The sequence below is a fragment of the Pieris rapae genome, chromosome 7 (genome assembly GCF_905147795.1).
Source record: "Pieris rapae chromosome 7, ilPieRapa1.1, whole genome shotgun sequence".
In the NCBI taxonomy this organism is placed as follows: Eukaryota; Metazoa; Arthropoda; class Insecta; order Lepidoptera; family Pieridae; genus Pieris; species Pieris rapae.
This window is the reverse complement of record NC_059515.1, coordinates 7,278,523-7,299,719: the sequence shown is the minus strand read 5'-3', so window position 1 is coordinate 7,299,719 and position 21,197 is coordinate 7,278,523. Positions and strand designations below refer to the sequence as shown.

At 32.2% G+C, this 21,197-nt stretch overlaps 5 protein-coding genes across 7 annotated transcripts; 2 read left to right on the top strand and 3 right to left on the bottom strand.

The window, feature by feature from the left end:
* Positions 1 to 948: 948 nt before the first annotated feature.
* LOC110996937 (tRNA (guanine-N(7)-)-methyltransferase non-catalytic subunit wuho) lies at positions 949 to 2,380 on the top strand. Its single transcript, XM_022264843.2, has one exon. It carries the CDS (start codon positions 1,148 to 1,150, stop codon positions 2,255 to 2,257), a length of 1,110 nt encoding a protein of 369 aa, XP_022120535.2. The 5' UTR covers positions 949 to 1,147; the 3' UTR covers positions 2,258 to 2,380.
* On the bottom strand, positions 2,374 to 13,124 carry LOC110996936. Of its 2 annotated transcripts, none has more exons than XM_022264841.2 (15): positions 12,988 to 13,124; positions 12,734 to 12,866; positions 12,314 to 12,518; positions 12,041 to 12,237; positions 11,020 to 11,269; positions 9,938 to 10,109; positions 9,380 to 9,519; positions 8,092 to 8,593; positions 7,715 to 7,905; positions 6,858 to 7,129; positions 4,462 to 6,313; positions 4,049 to 4,296; positions 3,395 to 3,491; positions 3,077 to 3,246; positions 2,374 to 2,880 (listed from the first exon to the last, which is right to left on the bottom strand). In XM_022264841.2, the coding sequence occupies exons 2-15, from the start codon at positions 12,859 to 12,861 to the stop codon at positions 2,715 to 2,717; spliced, it is 4,590 nt and encodes a 1,529-aa protein (XP_022120533.2). In that variant the 5' UTR covers positions 12,862 to 12,866; positions 12,988 to 13,124; the 3' UTR covers positions 2,374 to 2,714. The 2 variants fall into 2 exon arrangements, with proteins under 2 accessions (XP_022120533.2, XP_022120534.2); XM_022264842.2 differs by having other exon boundaries at positions 7,715 to 7,899.
* A 2,846-nt stretch (positions 13,125 to 15,970) lies between these two features.
* LOC110996939 (zinc finger protein 830) lies at positions 15,971 to 19,485 on the top strand. The gene is made up of 4 exons (XM_022264845.2): positions 15,971 to 16,738; positions 16,992 to 17,089; positions 18,725 to 18,894; positions 19,305 to 19,485. The coding sequence occupies exons 1-4, from the start codon at positions 16,276 to 16,278 to the stop codon at positions 19,450 to 19,452; spliced, it is 879 nt and encodes a 292-aa protein (XP_022120537.1). The 5' UTR covers positions 15,971 to 16,275; the 3' UTR covers positions 19,453 to 19,485.
* On the bottom strand, positions 17,299 to 18,511 carry LOC110996938 (ATP-dependent (S)-NAD(P)H-hydrate dehydratase). The gene is made up of 2 exons (XM_022264844.2): positions 18,205 to 18,511; positions 17,299 to 18,093 (listed from the first exon to the last, which is right to left on the bottom strand). The coding sequence occupies exons 1-2, from the start codon at positions 18,433 to 18,435 to the stop codon at positions 17,347 to 17,349; spliced, it is 978 nt and encodes a 325-aa protein (XP_022120536.2). The 5' UTR covers positions 18,436 to 18,511; the 3' UTR covers positions 17,299 to 17,346.
* Position 19,486: 1 nt separating the features above from the next.
* LOC110996941 (dnaJ homolog subfamily C member 9) lies at positions 19,487 to 21,064 on the bottom strand. 2 transcript variants are annotated; one of them, XM_022264847.2, is made up of 6 exons: positions 20,816 to 21,064; positions 20,389 to 20,661; positions 20,150 to 20,277; positions 19,929 to 20,070; positions 19,678 to 19,848; positions 19,487 to 19,566 (listed from the first exon to the last, which is right to left on the bottom strand). In XM_022264847.2, exons 1-5 carry the CDS (start codon positions 20,904 to 20,906, stop codon positions 19,682 to 19,684), a joined length of 801 nt encoding a protein of 266 aa, XP_022120539.2. In that variant the 5' UTR covers positions 20,907 to 21,064; the 3' UTR covers positions 19,487 to 19,566; positions 19,678 to 19,681. The 2 variants fall into 2 exon arrangements, with proteins under 2 accessions (XP_022120539.2, XP_022120538.2); XM_022264846.2 differs by lacking the exon at positions 19,487 to 19,566 and having other exon boundaries at positions 19,603 to 19,848.
* Between the last annotated feature and the right edge of the window lie 133 nt (positions 21,065 to 21,197).

The window sequence follows — 21,197 nt, the reverse complement described above, 5'->3', positions numbered from 1 at the left end:
GATTTTATTGATAAGATATCGTTAATTGCAATATTAATCTTGTTTTTAGTAAAATTGATACAAATTTACATTGTAAACGCAAACTTGAAAAAAAGATCGATTTTTTAAGAATCGATTTTGTAGGCCTCGATTTTTTCGTGAATCGATTCATTAGACTACGATTCGAATCGATTTAAAAATCGATCTTTTTCGTAAAGAATCGCCATCCCTAGAATATACGTCAGCGCAGACTTTACCATTACTTCATTTATGACATTTTACAAAAAATTAAAAATAAACACATATCGCATGATTAACTGTTTTATTTTTTATCTGCTTTACCCAATATGACTGCCTTTTAAGTTTTAACTGACTTCACAAAAATGCTATAGGCGAACATGAGACAAGTAACACAAGTTATCTGATCACGCAATGATTGAGAAAAATATTAGTATTCTATTGAGTAAAGGTGCCACTTGTCTATAGACTATATACCATATCTTCTCTTCTTATTCGGTACCCTCTTGACAGAGCGGTCGTGATTGCTATGTGGTAATAGAAGGCGCAGATATGATGCGCATACGACGTTCGCCATCGAGGCCTATTGGAGATCATCCTACTTCACTGATTCAGTAATTCTCCTACGGCAGACTTAATCTGATCAGTCTCACGTGTAGGTGACCTGCCGCGCCACCTTCCCCTGGTCGACAAGGCCTTTTATGGACTGATCACTACGCCGAGATACGTGTCCGAAGAATGTAAGGATGTGAGATTGTACTGTTGAAAATAGACGCTGCTTCCCAAATGTTCTATTCCAGCACCACATTTCGAGAGCGTCTATTTTCTGCCTTTCCACATCTCGCAATGTCCACCTTTCGGCTGCGTACAAAAATATGGGGAATATAAGTGTCATATAGCATGTACCTATTCTATACTGTGGTGCTGAATTCAATTGTATGCACTATGCATTCTGACAATTGTTTAAAAATCAAATTTCAAAATGAGTTTGAGAATTACTAACCTAAAATAACGTGGGAATTGATTATTATCAATTGAGTATTGACCATTTAAATATTTTCAGCGTAAAACTTGCGAGACTTTCAGCATTTTGAAATCTATGATTTAAAAATTTCATTTTGCGCTTTGTTTGTTTGTAATTACTTCTAAGATGGATTGTTTATTAGTAGCAGATAATATCATAGTTGCTGCAAAAGGTAGTTTTATTGATTGTTTAATTAATCATAATCACAAAATAATATCTATTGAAGATTCCCCTGACTCCAATAATTCAGTATGTGATTTAGCTATTTCCAATAATAATGAATACTTAGCGACATTGACTTCGGATAAGAATCTTACGATCTATAAACTTCCTTCCTTTGATCGTGTTAATCTATTTGTATTGCCAAGAAGCGCAAGTAAAATCAGATTTGGAGCCGAAAACTCTCATATTTTTGTAGCAGACAAAACTGGAGATGTTTTATTTTATGATATATTAAAAAATGACAGTGGTGTTAAGCTTCTGGGACATTTAAGTTTTCTCTTGAATGTTTTACAAAGTCAAGATGGAAATTATCTCATATCAGCTGATAGAGATGAAAAAATAAGGGTTTCATGCTATCCTAACACATATAATATACAAACATACTGTCTAGGACATAAGGAATATGTAAATCACATTGAATTTCTGCCCCACAACAATAAATATCTATTAAGTGCATCTGGTGATGGAACTGTTAAGTGTTGGGACTATGTTACTGGACATTGCACTTGTACAATTAACACAAAAAAATATTTAAGTGATTCAAGACTTGAGGAAGAATTCAAAAAAATTATGGATGAAGATGGTATTGAAGTAGAAAGCCTTCCTATAATCCATTTTACAACCTCAAAACTTAATGAAAATACTAGTTTAGTAGCTATTTCAATTTATTCATGTAATGATTTGCTTATATATACTATACAGACTGGTGTCCAATTCCATTATAAACTTACAAGAACATTACAATTAAAAGATTCCTTTAATTGTATACATCTTTTTAATACAGCACTGTATGTGTTTAACAGTAGCAATAATATATTAATTAAATATGATATCACTAATTCTGATAATAATATTGCTATTAATGAATCACAAACAATAGAAATGTTTAACAATACTAAAATAGATGTAAAAATTGACTTAGAACAAAACATTAAGATTTTGTTTAAGCGGAAGTTTGACAATGTCCAAGAGTATCAAGAGCGAAAAAAGAATAGATTAATTAAAAAAACATGACAGTGTGACGTGTTTCTAATATGCTGTATTATATATTTTTTCAGCTTCTGAATGTTATTATTCAAATGTTAAACTAAGAAAAATGACTATGTTTTATAGGATAAATAAAACAATTGTTTAACATGTGTTGTTTATTATTTGTCAATCAAATTAAAATTATAATGTGCACAAGTTTACAAAAATAAGTGAAACCTAAGTAATGTTTCAACAATCAGCTATCAAGAGCTAAGCCAAGATTCCATCCATATACACCAACAAAGACAAAATAAGATATCACATTTAATTAAACAACAAACAAATTTTTCCTTTAGATTCTTATTGCTTTTGATAGAAACAGTTCATATAATATATAGATCTTGCAATTTCCACATGGAATTAATTGAACATAATGTTTTTATATAGAATTACAATTGTTACTCCTAAATGCAATAAATACAATTTTATATCCTATTTTGTTTTACCTTGACTTAAGCACATTAGCAAAGGTGCGGAGATGAAAGCTCACATTGTCTATTTCATTCAAGATATTCTCTTTAAGATCCATTAGATCTGGTAGGTTATTACAATCAGGCACATTTAGTAGCGTTGTAAATATCTTATCCCATAAACTTACTTTCATGTACCTGAAAATTATTTTAATATATTAATTCTATTTTAGAAAATATTAATGTTGGTTGATCTTAATTCTGAAGTGCTACATTCACTCAAAGCCTTTAGTAATTAAGAGTAAAATTCAATAGTCATAATGTACAATAATAAATAAAATGTATATAGAATAAGAAATGTTTAACATATTTTATTTTATTTTTATGTTTTTACCTTGGTAATTTTTTATCAATATTCCACTGCCCAAGACGATTGGCCACCTTCATGTAGCTACCCATTAATATAACATGTATAGTGCCAGCTAGACAGTACAAATCTGTTTGATATGTCCATGGCTTTCCTTCTCTCATTTCAGTACAAGTGAAGCCTTCGGTTGCGATAACCTGTAAATATAAGTTAGATAATCTGGCATATAAAAGACATAGGCTGAATTACATTTTGACAAACAGTATGTCGCGCTAATACATGATATCTTATATATTTTATACTTCAGAGCAAACATCTTTACCCAAGATATTAAAATTAACTGACCTCTCTAAATGTTGTGTCCTCTGGGAAAAGAGACATATCTATTGCACATCCAAAATCTATTAACTGCAGTGATGGAGTTCGCCATTCTTGAGTTGGTCTGCAAATAAAATATACATGTTATGTAAAGTTTTAAATCAATACATTAGAGATTTATTTAACCAAACCGATGCCGATCTTGCGTTACCACTCGGGTCTGTGTTTTTTATGTCATCTATAAAAAAAGCGCTCAGGTAGAAGACATTAAATTAGTTTAATTTTTATGGGCCGTATTTAAAAAGTCGTATACAAATATATTTTGAGGATTTGCATTTGGAGGTTATATATGTAATAGGATTAGGTGAGGTTGACCGAGCCTTGGCCGGTGCCTACTGTTACTTAAACTACTTAGCTATTGGTGTTGTTTACTTTCACTACATAAGTACGACTTTTTAAATAACTTAAACCATGTACCTAGTGGCACCTGAATTCTTGTCTAGTCAAGTCAATCTTTTTTTTGTTTATTATCTAAAGTGTAAAAAGCGCAGGAAAATCTTTGAACAAAGAGTTCTACTTCGTCCGTGAAACGCGACAGCAGTCCAATGTATTTTTGATTGCTTGTCTAATTATTATATTTTGCATGCTAATTATAAAACTTTGAGTTGAACAAATACTTACATTTTCATTAACAAAAAGTTGTCTGGCTTAATATCAGCATGTATAATCTGCGCCTTGTGAAGATAATGTACTATAGATAGCATTTCAGCCGTAAATAATATAACTATAAGCTCATTAATACATTTCGAGGTAGCTACGCGAACTTTATTGGCCACATCTAGTAGGGATCCATATTTAGAATATTCAGATACAAACAAACTTGCATTATCTCCAAGAAATGCTGTGCTAATATCCATGTAACCTGGAAGCTGTAAATACACAGAATTATAATAAGAGATAGAATTATAAAATATAATTTACATAAATGTGATGTTTATCGATTCATCAGCATTAAAATCTGACTAGATAATAATATACTTCTGGAAGAAGTTTTGTACAAAATACTAGAAATTGTTAATTTAATATTTACTTACCATGAATGGATTTTTTATTCTAGCCTTTATTTCTTGGCAAATATAGAATTCCCAGGGCCGGCTTGGTTTCTGATATTTCACGGCAACCGATTTGTTACTGTTGATGTCTAGGCATAGGAATACTGCGCCGTAATTGCCTTTTCCCAACTGTTTTTCAATGGAAAACTTGCTTCCACCAACAGTAACTAAAGTCGCTAACTGAAGTTTAGGTATAGATCTTACTTCATTATAACCTTCGGCATGGGTTTTGTTTGGGAACTTGACATATTCAAGCAAAGAAGACAGGATTTTCTTATTAAATGGATCAATTACTTTAGGAAATTCAATATCAGCTGGTCGAGATATGTCAGAAGTAGAGACCATAGATATGGAATGATTAGATTTATATGGAATGCAGTCCATACTATTTTCGCTATCAACATCCATACCATAATCAGATTGTCGTGACCCAACGTATCGGCCATCTTTGTTAACAGAATCTCTGCTGTCTTCCGAGTGAATGTCTACACGATGTTCGAAGTCCAACTGACGTTTGGAGACATCTTTACTTTTGTCAACCGTATGTGAAATTTTCGCAGATTGTATAGGAGTAGCCGACTGCGCAGTCATCCCGTCTTTACTATCGGAGTCGGATAGACCAGAAGAAGGTGGTATTTGAGCCTGTTCTGGACTCGACACATAGAGGTTTTTATGCATCTTTTGCGAGATACTTGGACTATTAGTAAATTTAGGAGTATTAGCATTATCTTTGGGTTCATTTCTATTTGTAATGAAGTGGAGAAACTGATTAGAGAACCCAGCGTCCGGAGACTTTTGTTCGATCTTAGCGCTTGGTTGTTCTTGCTTGACGTTTCTTGCTGTTGGTGGACACTTATTTGGAGGTTGACTTTTATTTTTGCCACTTTCGTCGGCATTTGCCAAATTTTCATGTCTCATTTGCACATCATAAGAACCCTGAGAATGGTTATGTGCGGAGGTATTTCTATAGTTATGTTGTGATTGCTGAGGGCTTTGGTATATTTGAAAAGATTGATTTGATTGAGGCATGCTGAAACTTTGATTTTCCGTATGTTTAGGAGGCTGTCGATATGGACTTTGGACTGTACTATAATTGGGACTATTCGTTTGATTGGTATTAGAGTACATATTAGCCGTACTATATTGAGCGTGCATGTAGTTTTGGCTATACGCTTGGCTCTGAGGAAGTTGACTAGGTCTTTGATAATACTGAGGGTTTTGATACTGAGGCTGCTGAGTTGGGCTTTGATAGATGGCTTGTTGAGTTGCATAACTCTGTCTTTCGGGTTGATTTGGATAAAACTCCTGGCGGCCAGGATAAGGGTTTTGGGGACTCATCATAGCGTGACCCGGGCTTCTATAGCCCTGGTTGGAATATGTGGGGCTTTGAAATCCGGGAGGAACAGACTGTGCAGCATTGACATCGTGAGGACTTTGCATACCAGGATGCTGAGGACTGTGATATACGGGACTTCCATAGCCTTGGATCTGTGGCTGATTGATAACTTGGCTATTATAAGCTTGTTGGTGTTGATAGCTGTAGTTTTGTGGGTATTGTTGCATTGATGTTTGTGAATTATATCCATTGTATTGATTTTGTACTTGTTTTTGATACTGTTGATCTTGTGTATGATAAGGCACTGCAGTTTGTTTTTCCTGGGGTTTTTGGGGAGCACTTCTGAATTGTCCGTTGGGCAATCTGGCTTGAGAAGCTAAAGATACTCGTTTGCTGTTCTGCTGCATAGGGTCATTATTATACATTGAGTCATAGTTTGTTGTGTAACCGGTAAAGTTTCCTCTTGTAGATTGCCCGGATGAGCTTGATCCAGATTTGCTAAAAATTACGATAAAGAAAGCTTAAATTTAAAGCTCTGCAATATCTAGGTCGTGGTTTCAAATTAAATTAATTTTAATTCATTAAGGTAAGTAGTTACACGCAACAATTCTTATACCTAAAACCTAATTTCTTCACATCATCATCACAGATAAATTAAACCGTTGATTTGCACCCACTACTCAAGGTGGGAGGAACACACTCGACCCACTAGAGTCCAATAACACAAACTCAAATTTGTGTCTACATTTCAGTTTACAATGAACAAAAATTAATTTAAATAAATCAGTGGTGCTACAACCTCATTAGGTCTGGGCCTCAAATTTCTGAAACTATTACATAATAATTTTCAATATATTAGGAGAGTAGGTGATCAGCCTCCTGTGCCTTCGATTCGATTCTTGGGTCTAAGACATGTCGGTTTCCTCACGACGATTTCCTTCACCGTAAGAGCAATAACACAATAAACAGATAACAAAACCAACTTATTCACTAGAATTTTATAATAATAATAGGCCACTTTCTTCTTATATTCTTCTCTTACCTGTTGTATTCCCGCGTAGCTTCCATAATCACTGATAAACCAACCCCTTGGTTATCAACTGTCAAATGCTGATCCGGTTTCAAATCTTCCCTTTTGTGATCTTGGTCCATAGCACTTTCGTCAATATTAAACTTTGTCATGGAAAATTTGCTTGAATCTATGCAACTGATAGGTTTTTTGAACTGAGACATGTTTGGTGTACTCGCGTCATTCACATTGAAATTGAACACTTGGGTGCAGGAAGGTTCTTCATAGTATGCGGTTTTGTTAGCCTATAATAATGATAAAGCTCTGAAATAAACCTATTTACAAAGTACAAAACTGTTGTTCTGTATATTGTCAGAATAAAAATATAACAACACATTAAACTTTGACACACGCGAGTCATATTAACTCTTCATCTAGACTTTGAATATTTTTCTTAAAATGGTATTGTTTTTAGTCATAAAATAGATTTATAAATATCGTCCAGTGAGAAAATGAACACATTTAAATCTGATCTCTAGGGGTCTATATTGCCTCCTAACACTAGATCATTACAGTAATAAGTTGAGGAAAGTTCATAAATTGGAAAAGAGAGGGAATTCTGTGCATGAAAATGTGCAGTGTTAAATATATTTTCTTCTTAAATTAACTAAAATTTTCGCAACTTTTGTTTAATTATTAATTTAGATTTATAAAAGAAGACTGATTTAAGTTGTTTCTATATAAATGGGTATAATACTGCCTTTTCTACAGATTACCTAAACCTAATGTAATTTTTTTTATCTACATTACAATTTACATACAAGTGGAATTATATAGGGAGTTTTTCTAATCCGTTTTTTTTTATTTATAATAATGCTAATTTATTTTACCTGAGGCACACTGGGTGTAGGAGGTGCAAATTTTTTATCATTTTCCTTGTCATTTGGCAAATCGGGAGAATCATTTGTATCGTAATTCTTTTTAGTATTCAACGCCATAGTTATGGATCTGTCTTCGTGAATGTCGAATTTTGGAACTTCAAATTGTTGTACCACTGGCTGAACCATTGATGGTTCTAAAACTTTAAAATAAATTCACCTTCAAGTCAAAGTTCTATACAGTGACCAACAAATAGACAATTACTCAAAATGTCAAATCTATTCATAAGAAATTAAATTCTATAAAACATGAATGTTTTTCCAATACTAAAATTTCTCTATATACATTGCAGAGAAGTACTAAAGTAGCAGTAAAGAATTTAACATACCATTATTATCATTGAAGATGTTCCTCAACTCCCATCTCGCTTCTTTCGTGTTCACTGTCACCGAATCTCCCAATAAATTACCCATTAGACTCCTATTGAACTCCTCCATCAAATTGTTTTTGGAGTAATTCGTAGCATTGTATTCCGCCTCATCCATTTGATTATCTTTATCGTATTTTTCCTCCTTTTTACTTTCATGATTACTTAGTTCCTTTGAATCGAGGTTGACTAGTACTTTGGGCTCTCCCGGTGAATGTATGGAGTTGACTTTAACATTCTGGAGAGAGGGTATCTGTAGGGGCATAAGCTGAGACATATGATCATGTTCACTGTCCAAAGCGCAATTCGCTAATGTCTCCAAGGCACTACATTGCATAAACGACTCATTTGTATTTTCGTTTTGTCTTTCTTCAGCTTCTTGAACAGGTCGGAATTTTTTCTCTAAATCGAATTTTCTCGATCGAATTTCTTCTAAACTATATTCCTTATCACCTACATACACCTGTAATGTATAACTTTGCAAATAAATAACAAGACAAGATATTTGTCTGATTTAGGTTTATACATTTTTGGCACTGTAATAAGGGAGTTCTTAAGTTATAGGTTTTTGATAATAATATATTTTGTAATCGATCCATATTATGTATCACTTTCATGACTTAAGAATTTATTATTAGTATGATTATGGAAATAATAATGACGGAATATGTTTATGGAATTAAATATATAATATAACACTATCTGGTCAATATATTCTTGAAGCCTTGTTGTATGTACAAAAATATTAACGATTTAAAGACAAATTATGATTTTCACCAGTATAATATTCGAAACAGCAATTTAAGCGTACGACTAACTAGACTCCAGAACATATACCACTCCTTGTATGGAGTATCCCTAATTTGTATTCGTTTTTACTACTCCCAAGCGATGGTAGAGAATTATTTATTATCATTGAATAAATTCAAACTCTCGTTAAACGTAAATAACAAAGATTTTACACAATTGATGATTATTTAATTAATTCTTATCATTGGGATCGATTTGGTCCAGATCAAACAATTTGTATGATTCAAAACTTGGCGATTAAAAAGAGTGGCGCAGTGTTGCCAGTTCTTCTTGCCCACTTACCTTTGCATTGCGAAACCGAAGTAAACGAAATTAAGACTCAATTTAACATCTATTCTATTAACATCCCCGACCGCAACACTATATATACTTATGAATAAGTGTACTGGTTATGGATAAAGTTAGTTTGAGTATGAATGAAAACAGATGTTATTCTTACCTCAACTTTGTTATAACATGGTATTTTAGTCGGGTCTGGGGGATCAGGTACGCATAGAGGCACGTTGAATACTAAGTCGTCCACGCAATAAGGCAGATAATTAGCAGGCAACCGCAACTCGTCATTTGAGTCTTCATAGGCTGCAAAAAATTCTGAACTGTACAACTTTGTAGAATACACAATACTTGGGTATATAGATTTCAAATCTATGTATTCCATGCCATGGTTTGGCATGAATTAGAATTTAATAAACAAGATCGTATAAATAAGGCCTACAGTCTACACCTGTCTTCTTTGCCGATGAGTAGGGATGCCCATTGTAATTGAATGACGAGGAATAAGTGATACCTGTACCGTGTATTCTAAAATAAACATATTTTATTTTATAACTATTTATTGTTGCATATAGTAGATCATTTTTCGAAAAAAAGGTAATAAAGAAGTTTCACTTCTTACGTGTGTACACTACACACATTTTAGCTGACAGGACGAACAAACTGTTTAATACAAACAATTATATCATAAAAACTTAACATAGTGTGTTACTTGTTAACTTACGTGTAAACGGCAAAGGCTGATGCGGTACAATATTAGAGTGTACCATTTTAGTCTTAGGGTTCGTCCACATTCCAACTTCTTTTTCATTTTCCACGTTATTTGCTTGAAGCAGAGAGGCGAGTCCTGGATCTTCACTGACAGGCACCGCTTCACGTGATGTCGATGGCGCATCCTAATGTTATATTTATTAAAATTACAGAGGTAATCTATTTCAGCGAATCCCAAAACACAGGTAATTTTTTATCGTACTGATTGATAAAAAACTGCCACATTTACCTGCCCAACTGAGCCCAAGTACCGTGAGAATATGAGATTAATTTTATTTTTAATATGAAGAAGTTGTGGTAAAACTGGAGTTACTTAAAATGTACTATAAACCTACATATTTCATTAAAATATATCAGTCTTCCAATGCACTTTGATTGGATCTTTGTTCACTCTATTAAAAACGAAATTATTCGATAATTGTTCATGTTGATTCAAATAGGTAAAACCAGGATTATTATTATATTATAGGATTAGTTATTGATTATTATTATAGGATTTCCAAATCTACTTTATGTAAAAAGGTATCTTATGGAGGTAGGTCTGAACCAAAACCAATAAAGATGAATTACCATTAAAGTCATATTTCTTCACGCTTACATAACAAACTGAGAAATTACTAGTAAATGTAAATAAAATATTTGTTGAAATTTCACTGCACTGTATTTAGTTTACGAGGCATTTTATACAATTATAGTATATTTAAGCATTATCAGTATACTAATATTCAACATTTAAACATAATATAATATGGAATTACAATAAATGTATGTATCTAAATAGTTATTAAGACAATGTGATGCACATTTTAAAATTCATGATTTTGCTAAGTTAATATAAAGGTATATTAATTTTGTCCTCAATTCTATGTTGATGACAAATCCAAATATCCAATGTTAGAAAATATCATGAAATGCATTATTTATTAAAATGACAATTTAGATTTACTGAAAGCAAAATTCATTACACACATTTTGTAAAACTTGTAATAATAATCTTTATTAACAGTTGCATTTTTTATATAAAATACTACAAACCTCATAAACATTAACCATGACATTTTGTGTTTGATGCCTTCCATCATGACCTTGTTGCCTTAAAGTTCCTGGTACTATGCTCTTAATATTGTCACCCACTCGCTGTATTGGTGCTGCTGCTATATTACGCCTTTTAAAGGACTTTAAAGATGTGAGAGCCAGCCTTGTCTCTGCAAGTGCAGAGGCTGCCTTCCTTTTAGTTGGTGAATCATCATGCAACATTCTTTGGGCATAAAATAACTGGAAATTCCTAAAAAACATAAAAAGTTATAAGAATTCTTACTTCTTATTACTTTAACAATAAAAACAGCAATTGTAAGAAATTATGTTTTTCTTATTCCAATTGCTTCTGATATTTAGGTGATGATAACTGTCCAACAATTAATATTTCAATCAGTTTAAGCTTAAAAAGAACTGAAGTCTTGATACATGACAGTTTAAATTTGAAAGTTTCAATCATTATTGAAAGGTCAGTATTACATCTGTAATGTAAATAAGTTTTCCATAGTGCTGTAAAATTATTTTACTATCCCAAGAGACTATGCCATACCATTTATATCTTTGTAGTAAATTCATTTTTTTGCATTACATAACAACTTTAAATTATTTTGTTAAAAAAATTAAATCAGTGGCGCTACAACCTCTTTAGGTCCTAGCCTCAGATTTCTGAATCTGTTTCATGATAATTTTTAAATCTAATAGGCAAGTAGGTGATCAGCTCTAGTGCCTCACACACGTCGTCGACATTTTGGTCAGTTTCCTCACAATGTTTTCCTTAATCAGTCCAGCAAATTTTTAATACACATAATATAAGCACACATAGAAAGAAAGTCCATTTGCACAATGAAGCCACTAGGCCAACACTGCTAATATTAGTTGGTTTGGTAGGTTGGTTGGTTGGTTAGGTAGGTGGGCTCAATTTCCACAACTAGACTCAAATTTCAGGTCAGTTTTGTGTATATTACAATAAGAATAAGTTACTCTTATACTCCATAGTATCTCTTCTAACAAGTGTACTTACATATGAGCCTGCTCAAGTTCGTCTAAAGGCTGAGCTTTGGCATGCAGTCCTAGCATATACACTTGATTTGCTTTTTTAAAATCTCCAGACTCTTCACAATAGCAAGCCCATGCTCTATAAAACTCAGAACATTCAACACCAAGGCCCATGTTGTAAAGTCTCTGATATATTTCCATTGGATTTGACAATGAGTCAATCTACAAAATGTGATGAAAGTTGTAATATATCAAAATATATTATTTTCAGAACTGAAATAATATAGTTATAACTTACATATTTTATCCACAACTTAACTAGTCTTCGGTCTTGGAAATATGCTTCTTCTCTCTCAAATAACTGTAAGCAATCTTTAATTAACTTATCCATGTGACCTTCATGGCCATGTTTGGGATAAGCTTGTTCAACCCATTGGATATAGTTGAACCACGGATCTAAAGGATCTGGGCCTTGATATTGCCTAATTGCTGCTTCATGTTCACTACAAAAAAATTATTAAAATTTAAATTGTATCAGACAACACATCAACTATATGACAATTCATAATATAACTATGTATTTAGAAACAATGCTTCTTTTGCAACAATTCTTAATATTGAAATTTAAAAAAAAGCAATATTTTTTTTAAAAAAAGGTATATCAATTACACAAATATTTAGACTTTTATTGAAAAGATAAACGCCTAATTTTACTTACTCTTTTTGTTGCTGCAGCAGCTTCTGAGCGTCAACATCTGATTGAGCTTGTAGTGCAGCACCTAATTGTAAGGCGTTCCTTCCACCCCTCAAAGGTTGAATATTCTCTTTACTTACATCGATGTCCATCCTCACTGTAAAAAAGAGCCCAAAAATCACGATAATTTGGGATAAAAACAAATTTGGATAGTCTTAACTACTGTAATGATCACATCACTGGTGAAAAACAAATTAAAAATTAATAATATTCCTTGCCTTATTTATGAACGCTTCACTTTTTAAACATAATTAATTACAATATAAGAAGGTTATGCAAATACTATACACCGAGGATTAAACTTAATATCCCTGAAAAATAAAGCCTGTAAAAGCTAATGCACGAATCTGACTATCAAAACTGACAAGCTGAGATAAGCTAGAATATTGCCTATGGTTAAATTCAAAATAAAAGCCGTTGGGTGTTATCAAATATTATCTATGTTGTAAATATAACTGCCCACTGGTTGATGAAAACATTAATTATTAAGACATTGTTATAATTTATTGTCTTTATTTTTTGAAAGGATCTACATGAGATAATCTCTCTATCCTATACTAGGGTATAAGTTTTATGTATTACTAGCAGACTCGGCCAAGCGTTGCTGTGGCTAAGGTTTTTGTTATATTACATAGTAGTAAATTAATCAAGGGAAACCGTAGTAGAACTTATGTGAAACGTTGGTACCACGACACGGACCTAAACTAAACTACCTTTAACTCAGCGCCATCTGTTAGAATTGTATCAAATAATAAACAAATGTTAATGTTATCGTAATTTTAGTAAGGATGCCTATTTTTTTGAAAATGAAATATAGCCTATGTCACTCAGGAATGATGTAGCTTTCCAACAGTGAAAGAATTTTTCAAATCTGCCAAGTAGTTTCGGAGCCTATTCAATTCATACAAACAAACAAAAAATCAAACCTTTCCTCTTTATAATATTACTAGCTGACCTGGCAAACGTCGTCTTGCCAAACTACTACCTTTAACTCAGCGCCAACTGTTAGAATTGTATCAAATAATAAACAAATGTTAAGTAAGGATGCCTATTTTTTTGAAAATGAAATATAGCCTATGTCACTCAGGAATGATGTAGCTTTCCAACAGTGAAAGAATTTTTCAAATCTGCCAAGTAGTTTCGGAGCCTATTCAATTCATACAAACAAACAAACAAAAAATCAAACCTTTCCTCTTTATAATATTAGTATAGATTATATATAGTATAGAAATTTTATGTATTAAAAATTGCATAATATGAATTAATTAATTTCATTTGTACATTAAAAGTCTTAGATTATTATCTAACGCAGAGAAAATAGTAACCTTAGTCACTCTTATGTCATTATTTACATGAGAATAACTGAGACAGCTACATTACACATTTAACATCAATATGATATACATATTTATATAATATGTATAAGATATTGATGTTACTAGCAGATCGTCTCATAATACATTTATTTTTTAAATGTTTTTTATAGATATTGTGTGAGCTTTCATCAATAGTTTTCGCAGTGCATATGATGAAAGATATCTTATAGAGTTTTGTTTACACTTCGGGTAACATTATTGTAGTGTTAGAGTTATTGCAGTAATTGAGAGATGGTGCAATCAGCACGAACTATCTGTCAAACCATCATAACAAACCAAAGAGTTCTTGGACTGTACAGGCTACCAAAACTCTTCAAGGCTGAATTAACACTGAAGGAAAGCGTTAAGTACTTAGGTGTAATTCTGGACAGAAAAATGCTATGGGACAAACACCTTGAACATAAACTAAACAAAGCAACGATCGCCTTTTATCAATATAAAAAGATGCTAGGCATCAAATAGATCTTATTGCCTGAAATAACCTTATACCTTTACACTGCCGTAATAAGGCCAACGCTAGCTTACGGAGCCCTGGTTTGGTGGCCGAGGACAGAACTCCAAACGGCAATAACGAAACTTGGACGCTTCCAAAGCGGTTGCATGAAAACAACGCCAACTGCAGCAATATAGTTAGCCCTACAAATCGTAACCCTAGATCTTCACATACAGCAAAAAGCAATCGCGGCCATGAGGCTTATGGTATAAGATCTACGGGGTAAAAATCATTTCAGCGCAAACACAGCAATTCTCAACAGTACCAACCTCTAATAGCCGCGCCATACGATAGGATAGTTAACCAACACATATTAAACAAGAAATACCATGTGCAAATGAGAGAAGAGAAATGTGATCGATCGATCCTGAATGAGCTTCGCATATATACTAATGGCTCAAAAACAGGACGTGGCTCCGGTGCTGGAATATTCTCTCTGGATCTCAACTGTAGGCATGTACCTACAGCTCGATTTTTCAATGCTAGTGTGTCGCCCTAACAGAAGCAGCCAGAGTCGTGCAGCAGCTAAGAGTTAATATCTTCTGTATTTTAGTTTGTATCAGAAAGCGCGTCTGTGCTGATGGCGTTAGCAAGCAAAACGACATACAATAAACAAGTATTACAATGTCATAATGCTCAGTGCAAACAGGGTTACCCTACAGTTGATTAAAGAACATAGTGGATCTCTCGGCAAAGATGCTGCCGATGAACTTGCGAGGAGAGGCTCGGACATGTTGCCTGCTGGCCCGTCTATTCTCCTGCCCCTGCCCTTCTCGCAAGAGCGATCATATATTCGCCACAGATCTGAGGAACTCCAGCAACGACGTTGGTTACGGATTGCAGGCAATACAAAAGGATTCTGCCAGTAGTTAACCCAAAAATCACAAAGCAACTTCTAAACCTAAACAGACCTAATCTTAGAATAATGATAGGGACAATCACGGGCCTTTGTCACAATTACAGAAACTATCGACAATAAATAATTTCTGCTTGTTGTTTTTGTTTCGACCTGTATGGGATTTTCACCCTTTATTTACACAAAGTGACACAACTTACATAATGTTAAATGATTGAATATGAGATTAGGCATATTTTTATAATATTATATTCATTATTTGAAACACTAATCAAGTTTCCTGAATAAATTTTGTTTATTATAATAGGGCCAAATTACGTTGGCACTTAATTGACTCTAAAAAAAATGGATAAAAACGATACACTTAAATGTAAGACACTTAAATCGCTAAAAAGCATCAGCATGTGTCAATTGTCAAATGACATTACGACTAAAGACAGTAGTGTGAGAAATGAGAATAATTTAGATATTTCCGAATTCCGTCATCCATAAGTCAAACAGCTTAAATTATAGTCTAGTAAAATATAATCTAGTTCTATATATATTCGTATTTCGTATTTATTTCTAGATTATTTTATTTATCGTAAACATCAAACTGACTAAGGTTATGCCATAAAAGGGGTTGTTTTCAGTTTTATATATTCAGAGCTATATATTGATACATATTATAGTAAAAAGAAAACCTCAAAATTAAGAGAAATATGTTAATTTAAGTTATTACTTTATTATTTATTTCATTACATTTTTTTTATAAAGCTATATATAATATAACTCCTATGAAATGTCTTTTAAATCACAATTGGATAAGAAAAAAGCTCAAGATGAAATGCGAAAATTAATGATTGAGCGGAAGAATAAAGATAAAAAGCCTGTAAAAATTCAAAATCCATTGGCTAAATACAATAGCGCTGGGCAGTTACAGTGTATACTTTGTTTATCAATAGTAAGATCAGAACATGTATGGCAAGTCCATCTAAATAGCAAACAACACAGGGAAAATATTGAAAAGGCCCAAAAACTCAAAGAACTGACCAAAAATTTTACTGATGGCAAAGTTAAGAAAAGATTATCTACGACTCTGTCAGATGCACCACAAGAAAAGAAAATAAAAGGAATTTTAAAAAATTCTGGTGAATGTGTTTTTGCATCGCTGAAGCCCAATAATGATGCTCCTGTTATTTACTCCCATCATGATGAACAAATTAATAGGAAGCCCTTAAATTTGGTACCTGAGCAAAATATTGGTATGTATAGATTAATGTGGAAAATCTCTGATGTGTAAAAAGTTATCCAAACAATCCAAGTCATATGTATGTGTAATTAGTCCAATAGTAAATTGATTTTGACATTAAGAAACAATAGTAAAACAGTTTTCATCATCCTTAAAATTCTTAAACAATAGGTGTAAAAGTAGTCCACATATCAATATGTGTGCCTGTTATTCTTTGTTACCATCTTATACCCCTAATTAAAAAAAAATGGAAATTAATATTACAGCTGATGGTAGCATAAAAGAGAAGAAGATTGAAGAAGAAGCAAAATTTGATCAACCAATTCCAGAGGGGTTTTTTGATGATCCTAAATTGGATGCAAAGGTATGAAATTTCTTGGATTATATAATAACTTGTATTTATTATTACACAAATTACTTTGAAGTAATTTTAGGACTTTATAAAAGTCTATTTTTTATTTAAATAAAATTCTTAAATCAGTCAAGACTTAAGTTTGTAGTACATACTAGGTTACATACTGTTACATATTTTGTAAATTTACTTATTAAGACAACATGTTTTCTCATTATATTTATATTTTAATTATTTGTAGCAATTACACTTATTTCATAGGTATATATTTATAAAGACTTTTTTTCATATAATTCAGTAAAAGCATCATGTAAAAATGGAATCATATCACTTGCTAACATACTTCGTCCTTTTATTTTAAAAGCTTTTTCATTGCATCTCCTTACAAGGACAGATCCAGCAAAGCATGCAAGAGATGATGCCAGTAAATTCTTGTCTGTTCCTTCAAATGTTACATTTTTATTGCTTAAAATCCAGTGGAGGAATGTAGCAATAGTACCTGATAAGATATCACCTTGGCCTCCACACCTTCTGCCTGAACCACCATCATTATATTGCCATTGAACAGAAGCAGCAGGACTTAAAGCTTCATCTGTTTTTCCTTTCTTTAAAACAGTTACACAATTGCCAAGTTCATTTATACCACCAGCAAAATTTATTTTATCTGACAATCTTTCATATTCAATCTTATTTGGGGTTAAAATAACAGATGATGTAAAATTTTTAATTAAATTAAGATCTTGTGTTATAAGATATAAACCATCAGCATCAATGACTAATGGAATTTTCATTTCTCTTATTACACCTATAAGTGCACTTATTGTTGACAATATCCCACTATCTCTACCTAAACCAGGTCCAATCACAATTACATGTAATCTTTCAAGCCAAGGAGTGATCTTGTTTATAGCATTGGGCTGATCTAACAAAGGGTGAACTATTAGCTCAGGGCTATATGATTTTATTACTGTTCCCGCTTGTGATGCACAGAAGATGTGAACCAAGTCGGCACCAACCTGAAACAGTGTATACTTTAAATTATTGATGTTTCAAGTATCACCATATCAAAGGCATTGAATATATTAATACAAATATTAAATGCATTAGAATTATAACACAGTACTTACTTTTAGGGCACTTATTCCTGAAAAATAAGGTGCACCAGTATATTCTAATGAGCCCCCGAAAATACCTATTCTGCCTGCTTGACCTTTGTGCTTGTTATTATCCAGTGTAGGTATACAAGACTGTACAAGACTCAGTAACTTAGTTTGATTCATAGTTGAGACTGTTACTGTTTGAATGTAAAATTGTCTGATATTACTGTAGAACAAACTTTTAACATTTAACATATACATTTACAGTGTTTAAAAAAATATATATAATATTATTTAATATAAATAATCCCAACTAAAGAAATAAATATATCAACTAATAACAAAGACATAACTAAATTGTTTTGAAATTGATTGTTACTATCATTGCAATTTGACATTGACATTATTGCAAACATTGCCAGAGTTTTCTCAATTATAGTAGATTGTTTTATGAAATAAATATTATATTGCCATGTACATTTACTATAAGTTAATTATTAAGGTTTATATTAAATTTCTTATAATAAATTGGTTTTGTATATTTTAATAGGCAAGGAACATTGAGTATAAAGATCCAGTAGAAGAAGAATGGGATAAGTTTCAAAAAGAAATTAAAGAAGAAGCTACAACATCTGCTGAGATAATTGCTGGTGAACAGGAAGAAGCAACTGCTGAAAGACAAATAGATGAAATTGATGAGCAAATTAGAAATTGGTCTAGGTGGGTATATCACTCATCTTTAATAGGATTTGTATACATACCGTCATAAGTTAATAATAAGTATCTGAAAAAAGAAACAAAATGTTTGCTCATATTTAATGGCATTGGAATTTTATCTACAAACTTATATAATAGCCTTAAATTATAAAGGAGAGATTTAGGTACCAAGTATTACTACTATGTATTAGAATCCTCTGTGTACATTTATATATATGTATTAAATATATAACATGCTAAACATTTTCGACATGTGGAATATAGTTAAGTTTTGTTTCTGAGTCGGGGTGACTTAGGTGTTTACTTACGTAATCTTACCCTTATACCAATTATAACTTTAGAATGGTAATGGTAAATTTTGACTTCAGAGAAATGTCGACTTTCACTTGAGTATTGTCATTATTTTTTTTTAGAGTGTTGGATCTTGAATTGAAAAAAGAAGAAACTAAAAAGAAGATAACAGATGTTGATGCAACAAGTGACAATGGTGAAAGTGATTCAGATGCTGATGTTGACTTAAATGAATTTTTAGATTGGCGGGCAAAAAGGTCTTTTAGTTAATTGAAAAATTGTAAATAAATAGAAGTTCTGAATGAATATTGAATTTTTTATTAGTCTTATAGCGTTAAAATGGTAAAGAAATCGGTCCTCATGCATAAATACAGTGTGAGAATCCTGAAAAAATATAATTAAGAAATTATCTTAAAAAGGAGGAAATTTTTGTTGGTTACATCATGTCAAATACAAAATGGCAAAACAAATAGGAAAATAAAATTTATTGATTACATTCTCATTTCCTTCGCTTTTTTGCTGCTGTTTCTTTAGATGCTACTTTTCGTTTTACTGTCTTGGGTTTATTTTCACTATATTTTGCAGCCAAATTATCGAGAAATGAATCCATTTGTTTAACCCGTGATTCTTGTCTTTGTTTAATCATCAACTCCAAACTATTTTCACCTAAAAAGTTATGAAATGTTAACAATGCACATTAAAATATTATGCCATTCAAACTGATTGTATTTTCTCTTGTACAATACCTGAATTAAGAACCAGCTCCTTTTTATATTCTTCAGCCTCCTGTGCCTCACAATTTTCTTTAGCATGTCTACGCTTACGCTTTTTTGCTGGCTCATGTGTAAATATTTTATATGATGGAATTTCTCCTTGATCAATCATATCCTGCATGAAAATATCATATATATTATGATATCAATTTTGTTACATCTAATTACATAATTTTTTACATTATTATACATACAGTTAAAATACCTCGTAGTCGGGGTTCTTGCTCAGATCTTGCAAATTGGACGTGATCCACAATATAATCTAAATCCCCCTTACCAGCTAGATATGCATTTTTTAAATCTTTTCTTTCTTCTTCAGAACCTAAAATATTCAATCAGGTTTAATTGATATAAGTCATAAGTCATGTGTAGATAAGAAACATTTATAAGATATATTTATCCTATTAAAAAAAACTACCAAAGTAATACAAACCGATATATTCTTTTTCATAAGCAACTATATCTTCCTCAGTGATTTTTTTGAACAACCCTCTCCAGTACACTGACCAATCTCTATCCTCTACCACATTGCCATTATCATCATCTACACTCTTGGTAGTGTCATATAATTCTCGTTTTTCTTTATCACTAAGGATTGCATGAACTGCCCCCAAAACTTTAAATTTTTCTGTAGCTTCTAATTTTTCATCTTCCTTCACTCTATCAGGGTGAACTTTAAGGGATAATTTATGATAAGCTTTCTTAACTGTAAATAATTAGATTTAGTTAATATTATGAGGTTTCAGTTCAGAGATTCAGATTGTATATAGTTGTTAAGTAAACAAAAATATCTAGGTGAATATACCCAACAGTAATGTCTTAGCTAATAACAAAGCTATTTGTTAACAACTATGCCATACCTTCATTTTCAGAAGCTTTTTCTGATATTTGTAGAACCTCATATAAATTGGATGTATTATAATATTTTTCACACAATTGTAATAGACCCATTATAATTATTACAATAAATATATCCACTCCGTTGTCTAAAAATTTAAACCTCTATCGAACTATCTAAAATACATGCAGTTTTAAATTTTTAAATGATATTATAAAAAAGCCGGTATAGAAGTATAGACTACGAAGTACGACGTATAGGACTTGTTTATTTTTTTAATTTATTTATTAGCCGGATACAAAGTCCATTGGCATTATAAGACTTACAGTGTTCAGTCATCAGTGTCGCCACTTGCCAGTAGTGAGTAGCCGTAAGCCGATACTCAAAAGAACCCGGGACAGCCC

Excerpts from the sequence above, each read along its gene's own strand:
- LOC110996939 (XM_022264845.2), top strand. The coding sequence starts at position 16,276 with ATGTCTTTTAAATCACAATTGGATAAGAAAAAAGCTCAAGATGAAATG. Across the intron at positions 16,739-16,991 it reads GGTACCTGAGCAAAATATTG|CTGATGGTAGCATAAAAGAG; the intron begins GTATGTATAGAT and ends TTAATATTACAG. Across the intron at positions 18,895-19,304 it reads CAAATTAGAAATTGGTCTAG|AGTGTTGGATCTTGAATTGA; the intron begins GTGGGTATATCA and ends ATTTTTTTTTAG.
- LOC110996937 (XM_022264843.2), top strand. The coding sequence starts at position 1,148 with ATGGATTGTTTATTAGTAGCAGATAATATCATAGTTGCTGCAAAAGGT.
- LOC110996938 (XM_022264844.2), bottom strand. The coding sequence starts at position 18,435 with ATGTATATGTTAAATGTTAAAAGTTTGTTCTACAGTAATATCAGACAA. Across the intron at positions 18,094-18,204 it reads CAGGAATAAGTGCCCTAAAA|GTTGGTGCCGACTTGGTTCA; the intron begins GTAAGTACTGTG and ends ACACTGTTTCAG.
- LOC110996936 (XM_022264841.2), bottom strand. The coding sequence starts at position 12,861 with ATGGACATCGATGTAAGTAAAGAGAATATTCAACCTTTGAGGGGTGGA. Across the intron at positions 12,238-12,313 it reads TTAAGTTGTGGATAAAATAT|ATTGACTCATTGTCAAATCC; the intron begins GTAAGTTATAAC and ends CACATTTTGTAG. Across the intron at positions 8,594-9,379 it reads CATGTTATAACAAAGTTGAG|GTGTATGTAGGTGATAAGGA; the intron begins GTAAGAATAACA and ends TATACATTACAG.
- LOC110996941 (XM_022264847.2), bottom strand. The coding sequence starts at position 20,906 with ATGGGTCTATTACAATTGTGTGAAAAATATTATAATACATCCAATTTA. Across the intron at positions 20,278-20,388 it reads TTATGAAAAAGAATATATCG|GTTCTGAAGAAGAAAGAAAA; the intron begins GTTTGTATTACT and ends TGAATATTTTAG. Across the intron at positions 19,849-19,928 it reads GGAGCTGGTTCTTAATTCAG|GTGAAAATAGTTTGGAGTTG; the intron begins GTATTGTACAAG and ends ATAACTTTTTAG.